The sequence below is a fragment of the Ovis canadensis genome, chromosome 3 (assembly GCF_042477335.2).
Source record: "Ovis canadensis isolate MfBH-ARS-UI-01 breed Bighorn chromosome 3, ARS-UI_OviCan_v2, whole genome shotgun sequence".
Lineage (NCBI taxonomy): Eukaryota > Metazoa > Chordata > Mammalia > Artiodactyla > Bovidae > Ovis > Ovis canadensis.
In genome coordinates, this window is record NC_091247.1 from 113,370,477 (window position 1) to 113,381,599 (window position 11,123).

General features: G+C 36.1%; 1 protein-coding gene across 3 annotated transcripts in view; it reads right to left on the minus strand.

The window, feature by feature from the left end:
- ZFC3H1 (zinc finger C3H1-type containing) overlaps positions 1-11,123 on the minus strand; it is a 50,030-nt gene that overhangs the window by 36,228 nt on the left and 2,679 nt on the right. For all 3 annotated transcript variants that reach the window (XM_069584004.1, XM_069584005.1, XM_069584003.1), the window contains exon 2: positions 7,734-8,150. In XM_069584004.1, coding sequence (XP_069440105.1) covers positions 7,734-8,150 — 417 coding nt within the window. The remainder of the gene's footprint in view (positions 1-7,733; positions 8,151-11,123) is intronic.

The following is an 11,123-nucleotide window of genomic DNA, read 5'->3' on the forward strand; positions in this document are numbered from 1 at the left end:
AGGCATTTTTACCCATTTAATGTGTAAACTTGCACTACCATTTTTATTAGATTCCAATCTTTTTTTTAATGTGCCACTGACAAGGTTTTTGAGTGTTTTTCCCCCTAACATGATCTGCCCATAAACCCTGTGGTTTTTATTGTGTAATTCCACAGTGTAGTGATTTTCAGGAATGCATGTCACCTTACAGCAAAACTGACCGTACTTTAAAGAATATCAGAAGAGTAATAACTATTACATAAAACTTAACAAGGAAAAAAAAAAGACAGACTCTCCATAATAAATGTAAAAAGAACTGAACTTTCCTCATACAGGAGAGGAAATCATTAAGTTAGGCGAAGTCTATTAGTTGATGACGCTCTCACTGGATGCTTGGGGCTGGCGCACTGGGATGACCCAGAGGGATGGTATGGGGAGGGACGAGGGAGGGGGGTTCAGGATGGGGAACACGTGTATACCTGTGGCGGATTCATACTGATGTATGGCAAAACCAATACAATACTGTAATTAACCTCCAATTAAAATAAATAAATTTATATTAAAAAAAAAAAAGTGGCAGCACCTCCCTGTCAGGGAAGTAAAAGCAACTATCTACTAAGCTGGCGGATACCTAATGAGCACAACGCGACCTGAAAAACAAGCACAGACCATCAACTTCAGACCGTAAATTCAGCTTCACACAAAGAGTAATAAAGCAGGTTGTGGTTTAACTGACCAAATATGTGGTTGGTCCTTTTGTCCTCCCACTGCCATTGGTCTTTACAATATTATTAGATCAATTCTTACTCAATACTTCCAAAATGAAAATGGGTCTTATGCAGCCATGTAGTATTTTTTAAATTATTACCTGAAATTTTAAACTGAGCAAGAGATAGTCAGGATTTGGGGGTAGCTGAAACCGTAATAACTGGACTTTCCTCGTGGTTCGGTGGTTACAAATCCACCTGCCAATGCAGAGGACACGAGTTTGACCCGTGGTCCCAGGAGATTCCTCAAGCATCACAACTACTGAGCTGTGCTCTAGAGCCTGTGAGCCACAACTGCTGAAGCCCGCATGTCCGACAGCCCATGCTCCGCAACAAGAGAAGCCACCACAATGAGAGGCCCACACACTCCAACTGGAAACTTAGCCCCGACTCGCCACAACCAGAGAAAAGGTTGCACAGCCAAAAATAAACAAAAAAACCTGTAGCAAATGAGAACAACCAAGGAGAAGAGAACACCAAAGATATCAAGAGATAAGAAGTTATAAAGGAAAAGTATTATTTAAAAAAAAAAAACAGGAAAATCAGAAGGAAGTTGTAAGAAATTGCTGATGTGTATGGTATCTTTGAAACCCTGAAATTTCAAGATTAATCAGAAAATTATCATTGAATGTAACAGATGTGTCTACTCCCTATAGAATATTCTCAAAATTGCAGCCAGGGTGAGCCTTCGAGAATACAAATTATGCCAATCTTTTGCTCAAAATCCTGTAACACCTCCTGTTTCACTCAGAATAAAAACTAACGTTCTTGTAAGACGCTGCATGACCTGTCCCACCCTCTATCTCTGACCTCTTCTCTCCCACTATTCATCCCCCTCACTCCCTCTTCTTCAGTGGCACTGGCTTCCCTGGATTCCTCAAATGTGCCAGCACCCCTCTGCCTAAGGGCCATTACTCTAGTTCAGTGAGTCTCAAAGTTTTCTGATGTCTCAAAGGCATCAGAATCAGCAGGAGGGCTTGGTAAATACAGACTGCTGGGCCCCATTTCCGGAGTTTCCTCTAGGGTTGCTGTTGTTCAGTCACTCAGTTGTGTCCAACTCTTTGTGACCCCATGGACTGCAGCGTATCAGGCTCCTCTGTCCTTCACTATCTCCCAGAGCTTGCTCAAACTCATGCCCATTGAGTCGATGATGCCATCCAACCATCTCATCCTTTGTTGTCCCCTTCTCCTCCTGCCTTCAGTCTTTCCCAGCAGGGTCTTTTCCAATGAGATCTGGCGTAGGGCCTGAGAATTTGCATTTCTATTAAGTTTCCAAGTAAAGAAGGTCTGAGGACCACAGTTAAAAAAATCAATACTCTAAGCTATCTATTCTCTTTGCTAGGAAACCTCTTTCCCACAGGTATACATTTGGCTATTTCCCCACCATCTTCAAAGCCTTTGTTTAAATCTCACCTTCAAATTCAGGCCTCTCCTGATCACTCATTAATACTGCAGCCTGTACCCACTGCCTCCATTCTAACTTACTGCTGTGCTTTTCCTCTCTCTACAACTGTTATTTAGTCATCATAACTACTGTTTCCTTTTCTTAAAATGAAAGCCCACGAAGGAATAAATGATTGTCTATTTTGTTCATTGATGTATTCCCAAGAAGCTGGAACAAAGTGCTCAACTAACTTTTGAATAAATGGAAGAATGAAATAAAAAATGAAAGAAAATGGACAGTAAAATCTGCAACTAGGTTAAAGTAACCTTGCCCTGAGTAGTTTCAGTACTCTGGCAGGGGCAGAAAAGCAAACTGCATTGAGTTAAGAAGGAATGAGAGGTAAAATGAAGAGTCAGCGCAGACTGGCCTTTCTGGAAGTCTGGTTGAAAAGACAGAAATTAAGGAACAAGGCAGAATGGGGAGGAGGGATTGTTCAGATCTGGGGATGGAAAACACCAGTTTGTTTATAGTAAGTATTCTTTAAGAGAGAAAAGTGGTTAAAGAAGAAACAGAATAAAAAACCTTTGGAGTAAGATCCCAGAGAAAGTGGGAGAAATCAGAGCCAGGAATCAGGTTAAAACAAAATGGTCATCAACAAGAAGAGGGTCACCACTTCCTCAGAGCAGAGAACTGAAATGAAAACTGATATGCATACAAGCTTACAATCAGGAAGTGAAAAGTCAGAAGTTGAGTGAGATCATATGAAATAGGAGGCAAGCTCACAGGCTGACAATAGTGATAAAGGTTGAGTAAATGGCCTGAAAAAGAGAGAAATTGGGGGGGGAAAGCTGACCCATAGCAATCAAAAGGTTTAATGGCAGAGCAGCAAGCTTTGCTGAAGACTGGAGAAGGGGTACATGTGTTTTAACACGAATCAATATAATTTCTTGATTCGGATAAATTTTAGCTTTTTCGGTTTTCTTCCAATCCCTCTTTTATACTGCTGCCTGTTACTTTTCTAAGGCAGACATCTGATCACATCATTTTTCTGTTTAAAAGTATTTGATGGCTCACCTGAGGTTTAAAGAAAATCTAAATCCCTTAAGCAAGATATTCACTGCCCTTTGCATTCCAATCTCAACCTGTACTTTTATAAATTTATATCCAACCACTCAACAAACATACATATATTTCACATTGCACCTGTATTAGATCAATCTCAATATCCTTTAAAAGTTCTTTATGCTTTCAACTGCTCATTTGGTTCCTTCTGATGGGAATTCCCAAGTGGAAAAGATACATCCTCCAAGACATTACCATTACACATTACCATCACAATGAAAACTTTCTAAATCCAAATGAAGGTATTTGATCCTTCCTTTGCATTACTGCAGGCTTTCATCCATAGCTCATTATATTCCCTATTTGTCTATGTGTCTTCTCTGTCCCACTGGGGTATACATAATCTTCGAAAGTGCCTGTCTGGAATCATGGTGCTAAACTGAGGAGGAATAAACATGTCCCTAAAAATGTGTAACCGGAATCAGTCACCATTCAGGTTTGCAAGCAAATTTACATCACATGAGTTGCCTGAAGATGTCAAATATGACACAGTCCCAAATCAAAAGTCTACTTAGCTCCTTGGCAGCAGCAAAAGCAAATCCTCTCTAGGAAATTCACCTTTGTACAGGCCACCAAAACTCCCCACCAAAATAATTCAGAGGAAAATGAATACCTTACTTTAAAAAAACAAAAATTAAACATGCAAGAAAAGAAGGTACCAAACAATGAGAACCAGCAGGGATAGCAAAAATTAGAAATTAGACCTAGATACCAGAAACTAGTAGGCAAAGAGGAAAATCAAAACAAGCCCATAAATTAAAATGTTTAAAGACATAAAGATAAATTTGAAAAACAGAAGAAAATTTTTAAAAAGTGACCAAAGAACAAAATAAAAATGAAACACTACAACAAAAACTGTAACTGAAATTTAAAATTCAATAAGTGGGCGTAAGGCCAATCAGACAAGAGGTAAAGAATTTGAGAACTAGGTGGACTGAAAGATACATCAGAGGAAATTTTCCAGAATGTATCACACAGTTACAGATGGAAATTTAAGAGAAATGAAAGGTAAAGTGAGATGATTTAATAAAACATACTGATACAATATAGAGTTCAAAACAAGAGAATGGGACAATATAAGAGATAATGACAATTTTCAGAATCAATGAAAACTAGAAGCAAAACAGGTGCCAAGCTGAATAAAAATAAAAATTACAATTAACACATCACAGTTAAACTGTGGAGTATTAAGACAAAAACAAGGTCTTCAAAGCAACTACAGAAAAATGATAGATAACCTTCAAATAAGAAACTGTTAAGATGGACAAAACTGTTAAGATGACTTTCCAAAGTTAACAATGGAAGCCAGAAAGTATCTTCAACATATTGATAATATAATTAACTAATCTAGAATTCTAAACCTGGGAAAAGTGTCTTTAAAGGGGGGTAAACAGAAATAACTTTTTCATATGGTAGACACAAACTACTACATGGAAATTCTTAAAAACGTATTTTAAGCATAAGAGATTCTAGACATAGAAGAGTGAGTCAAGAAAGAGTTAAATACACAGCCAAAGGTAGGCAAAAACTGTCCTTGTGTATCAGGAGGAGGGTAAATAATTTGACTAACTTTAAACATTGGTAAGAATTCATGTTACAATTCTTAAAGGAATCAAAATGAGACCAAAAACTTAATATCTAACTTTCAAACCAGTAAAAGAAAAAAAAAACTTTTTAACAAAAAAAACGAAAGAGGCAAGAAAGAAAAAAAGAAAATACAAAGATCAGTAATCATGAAAAAGTGTGAACAAATTACATGTTCTTGTTAAAAGACAAAGATTATCAGGTTAAATTACAAATGAAATTGGCTCCATATAATGTGCAAATAACCTCCGGAACAAGAAGATACAGAAAGACTAAAAGGATAGATACTAACATACAAAAAACATACACTGCTATGAAGAGAAAGATGGTGTGGCTGGCTATTAATATGAGACAAAATAATCTTTTAGGCAAAATTACTACTAGACATAGAGGTCACTACATAGTATTAAGAATAATAATTCCCCAGCCTCAATGTATTTAAAGTAAAAACTGAAAACCAGAAATTCACCACCACCACTGGCAGATTTTAGCAAGCCTCTCACTAACTGATAGATGAAGCAGGTCAAAAAACTTTACATCTTCCTTCTAAGATGTGAACATAAAAGCCTGACCTAATAACCTAAACATTCCTTTCAAACACACAGGAAGTTACAAAAGTTGATCACATGCTAGACAATAATGCAAGTGTCTAGAAATATTTCACAAGACTGGTACCACATAGGTCTCTGATAATGTTACTGACTTACAAGTGGATAACAGAAAAACAGCTAAAAAACCTACATGCTGGGAAGCTAAGAAATAGTTTCAAATAGCCTACAGGCCAAAGAACAACAAAAATTAGAAAATACTCAGAAATGAATGAAAAAAAAATGTACATATCACAAGCTGAGAACCAACTAAAATAGAAATTTTATAGCCCAAGTGAAAGTTTCTCAGTCTTTGCAAACCCATGGACTGTACAGTCCATGGAATTCTCCAGGCCAGAATACTGGAGTGGGTAGCCATTCCCTTCTCCAGGGGATCTTCTCAACCAGGAATGGAAGTGGGGTCTCCTGCATTGCAGGTGGATTCTTTACCAACTGAGCTATCAGAGAAGCAAAATTTATAGCCCAAAATGAGGTTAATAGAATTTTATATCACAAAATGATGTCAACAGTAGAGAGAGAGGCTAAGAATTAGTGAGTTAACAAGCAGGGAACTTATTTTTGAGGAAATTTTAAAAGGTATGGGGAGATAAAATTTATAAACGCCAAAGTTAATAAAAAGGTGAGACATTTAAGAATAACTTAGTATAAACTGTTCAACACGGGAAATTAACACATTACTAGAAAAATAGTTTACCTAAACTGCTTTACCCAGAAATAGAAAACAGTTTACCTAAACTGCTTTACCCAGAAATAGAAAATAGAAAATAGTAGTTTAAAACCTTCCCAGGAAAACTCCATCCTGCCCCAGATAATTTTACCTGCGAGATCTACCAAATATCCCAGGAATGATTACAACCTTAAACCTATTGGAAAGAGGAAAAACCACTCCTTAACTCATTATGAGCAGCATAATTTTATACTAGGCTCCCCCTCCCCCCACCCAGTAGAGAATTAGCCTGCAATGCAGGAGATAAAGGAGGGGCAGGTTCAATCCCTGGGTTGGGAAGATTCCTGGGAGGAAAAAATGGCAACCCACTCCAGTATTCTTGCCTGAAAAATCCCACAGACAGAGGAGCCTGGCAGGCTACAATTCTTAAGAGTCACAAAGAGTTGGACACACTACCAACCTTATACTAAAACTTGTAAGGAAAAACAAGGAACAAAGCTACAGGCTACGAACATAGATGAAAATTTCTAAACAAATATTAGCAAACCTTTATTTATGAAGGTTTCATGACTGCCCAAAACTGAAAGAACCAAATGTCCCTCAAGTGGGAAATGGATAAAAAAACTGCAGCAAAGCCATACAATAGGACATTCAGCAGTAAAACCGAATGAACTACTGATACATGTAACCACATGGATCAATTTCAAACACACTAATCAAAGAAGCTAGGATTAAAAAACAATGTTCTACATGACTATTTATATGACATTCTGGAAATGGCAAAAGTATAGGGTCAGAAAAACAGCGGTTACCAAGTTGGGTTGGTGGCATGAGGGAACTGGCAGGAGTTAATGGAACTGTTCTATATCTGAATAGTGATGGCTGGCAATGATTACCCAACTGCTTGCATCCGTCAAAACTCAAAGAACTACACAGTTAAGTGGATAAATTTTTACTGTATCTAAATATACACTCACATAAAAGGAGAAAAGAAAAATTAACAAACCAAATCCATGATGTATAAAAATAATGTATCATGAACTAGCTGGGTTTATCCCAATCATATAAGAGTGGTTTAACTCTATAAAAATCAGTTAATATAATCCATTACATTAACAAACAAGAAAAATTAGATGCTCTTCTCCATAATGAATAAAAAATATCCGATAAACTTCAACATCCATTCATGCTGAAAATTTCAACAAGGAATGGTATCGAGGTCTGAATTCTTACAATAAACTTAACACTATGTTTAAAAGTAAACAGCAAAGAAGGGATATATATATGTATGGCGGACTCACTCTGCTGTACAGCAGAAACACAACACTGTAAAGCAACTAAACTCCAATCAAAAAAAAAGTAAATGGCAAAAGTATCCCCTGTAAGTTAGGGAACAAAAGTGCCCATTACCACTTATGTTAAAATTGTATTATTAGCCTCGATCAGCACTTAAAGCCAAAATGAAACAGAATTTGTCATCATCCAACAATATGACTATGTAGACAGTGCAAAAAGAATTCAGACAAAATATTAGAATCATTTCAATGAAGTATACTACCAAAATAACAAGTTACCCCTTCAAAGGAAATCTCATCATTAACTGAAATTTTAAATTCCATTACCTGGACTAGATTCAGTAGTGTCAGATTTCAGAGAAAGCTGTTTTGTTCCATCTTTAACTTTTTTCAATCGGTTCTTATCTCCTGGTAAAGTCAATTTTTGCCTGAGTGGTTTTAATTCAAATGCCTGAAAAGTTTTGACCTGTGTTTTCTCCTCAGGAGCTACTTCTTTACTTGAGTCTTTTATAATACTGACATTATCAGTGCTTGTTTGGTCCTCAAAGTTCAACGTTTTAGGATCTTCTTGCACATTCTCCTCTTTGCTACTCAAAGCCAGTTTTTCATCCTTATTGATGCACTCTAGTTCCAACTGTATTTGCTTATACTTCAAAAGTAAATCTTCAAAAGTTTCTTCCCCACAGTTTTCACTTTTTGATGAATAATTCTGTTTTCTTGATGGAGATCTTCCAAAACTTTTGGCTGAACAGCGTATTAAGGAAACTAGTTGCCAAAAATTTTCCCATTAATTTAACAAAAACATTAAGTTATAGATGAATTGTCGCCCTTTGTGTTTTTCAAAGATGAACTGATATTTTTAAATTACTACATTCCATTTAATACACGTGCTGTTATGTGTTAAGCATGTTCATTATGTGCCCATATTTCAAATTTAACAAGTATTCATATGAACAGTCCACTTACAAGATCACCAGTGTCACTTATTACCCACAGTATCCACAGATACAGCACCTAGTTAGTTTACAGTCTCTTTCTGCAGGTATCAGGAAAGGCCATAATAAGCTGGTTGTTAAATATGTTTCTGAAGGAAGAGGGGAGAAACTAAATGGTTTGTCACAGATGTTGATAATTTACAATTCAAATAATCACAAGACGTTTCTTTTAGTTTCTTCTTGTGTCTCAAATTTTCAAAAATAGAGATAAAAAAATGAACACTGATAGTTAATACTTAAGAGTAAGTTATGAATAAGAAACACTGTATTGAAAACCTAACACATAGCAATCTTAGAACTCATCAAGCATACTAACATCCAAAATAGGTACAACTAAGACAATGAAACCAGCTAAAAAAAACAAAAACCTTAAGTTGTATTCAAGATGTATCTTCTAATTTTTCCTTGAAAATAAGGATATCTAAAATCTGTTATTTTTGGTCTTTCTTTTCTTTAACATAGTGATACATAAAACATAACTTCATGGTAGGAAGTGGCTACAAAGTTCCAAACTAAAATTTTTATTCAAAATAATTCACACATGTAAAAACTTCCACCTCACTTCTCCAGTTTAGAAATTAATAAAAGACAAGTATTTTATTTGGTTTTAACACAATAAGGCATTAATAGATCATTAAATTGGCTAGGACATAACACTACATTTCCCTAAATATAGTTTCTTCTGTGTAACAACTTACTGGACAATCTGCAAAGATTTTTAAACTTCTCCAATGACCAATTTAAGAATGGGAATTAACACCAAGTATTTTAGAAACTAAATGATCGCTACAACTGAAAATCTTTAAAAGTTCTGCAGCAAAATTGTTCTAGCAAGTCTTTGGTTTTCTTATCTCCTTTTTACAGCTAGGTTTCTTGAAATAATACTAGTTTCTCATTACCTGTCTTTCTCCTCAACCAAATGGAATCTGGCTTCTGCTGGCTGAGTTTATCCATCATGTTTTCAAACCTTATTCTATCTGATTTCTTTGCAACATTAAACACTGTAAATACTTCTTTCTCATGGCTTACGTAACTCCACTCTTTCTTTGTTTCTCTAGGTTTTGGGGTGGGTTTTTTTTTTCGGTCTTTAATGACAACCTTTCTCTCCCAACTGCTGCAACACCAGTGCTCTCCAGTGAGTCCTACTTAGTCTCTCTTTTCATTTTGAGCATTCTAATGCACTCCCATAGTTCTGCCTGGTGATATTTGGGGTTCTATCTCCCACAAGCCATCTTCCATCCTATTGTTAATCTTTTCAGAACACAAATCTTATCCCTTGTTTTAATCTCACTAAGAATAGAGTCCAAAATCCTTACAATGGCATATAATGCTTTCATGATTCCCTTCCAATCTCACCTCTTCCATGTTTATCACAATTTATGCATAGCTTTGTCTAGGTTTTTCTGGTCTTCAAATTTACCCCAATTCAAAAGCCCCCTCGCTATGTGAAGCTAGATAATTACTTGCTCCCCAACCCCACCATTACATACTCTGTACATAAACTTGGGTAATTATCTACATTTAAATCTCACTTTTTCAATGGAGTCACAGCAACTAAAAAAATAAGACCAGAGTCTTTGGAAACATTAAGAAAGAGGAAAGATTCAATACACTAACAAAAAATAAAATAACTAAAGGACAGAAAAAAAGGAAAATCAATTGAGCTATGACTAATTAATCTCCTTCAAGGCTAAATGAAGTGTCCTATCTACACAGAACAGTTAGAATGAAACCAACACTTAAATGATTTAATATAAAATTCATCAACAAGGAGTTTCTAACTGAAACCTGGTTTATGTCAGCTATGACCAGATTTGAAAGTTTAAGCAGCAGCCATCCAAAGGAGACATATGCTAAGACTGACTGCCAAAGTGCCTATTAATAAGGAAAATTAAAAATGAACAAGAATGAAAATAACTACCTCCAACAGAATCTGGTTTATTCTATTTCTTTAAAGCTGCATCTAGCATATTTTAATTATTACTGAAAAAGTTCAAAAAAATACCCACCTGTATTCATGCTACTTCACTTCTACATTATGGAAATAAGTCACAGAATAACTCTTATTCTTTCGTAATGCAACTCTTGTAACATAAAAATGTTACAATCACACAGAGGAAATAAAAATTAAACTTAGTATAACCACAGTATTAAAGGAATTTAAAGTAACAAAATCTTTTATTACAAAATTTATTTGCTCAGGTTACATAAGTGGCTGGGAACTATGTTTCTCTTCACAAATTCTTATAAAGAATTCCACCTCTAGGATGGATTACTGATACACCTCAAGGAAAACAGTGAGAAAACAATCATCCTTGTAGAGGATGTGTGAAAAGAAAAACAGCAAGACAGCTCATTTCTGATAAGTTACTATAGAAATCAGACTGGATACTTTCCATACTTGTTTCACAACACCATATGCCTGTTTATTAATAAAAACATCTAAGGTTAACAATTAATAAAGGTATATGCTGCTGCTGCTGCTAAGTCGCTTCAGTCGTGTCCAACTCTGTGGGACCGCAAAGAGGGCAGCCCACCAGCCTCCCCCGTCCCTGAGATTCTCCAGGCAAGAACACTGGAGTGAGTTGCCATTTCCTTCTCCAATGCATGAAAGTGAAAAGTGAAAGTGAAGTCGCTCAGTCATGCCCCACTTCGAGACCCCATGAACTGCAGCCTACCAGGCTCCTCCATCCATGGGATTTTCCAGGCAAGAGTACTGGAG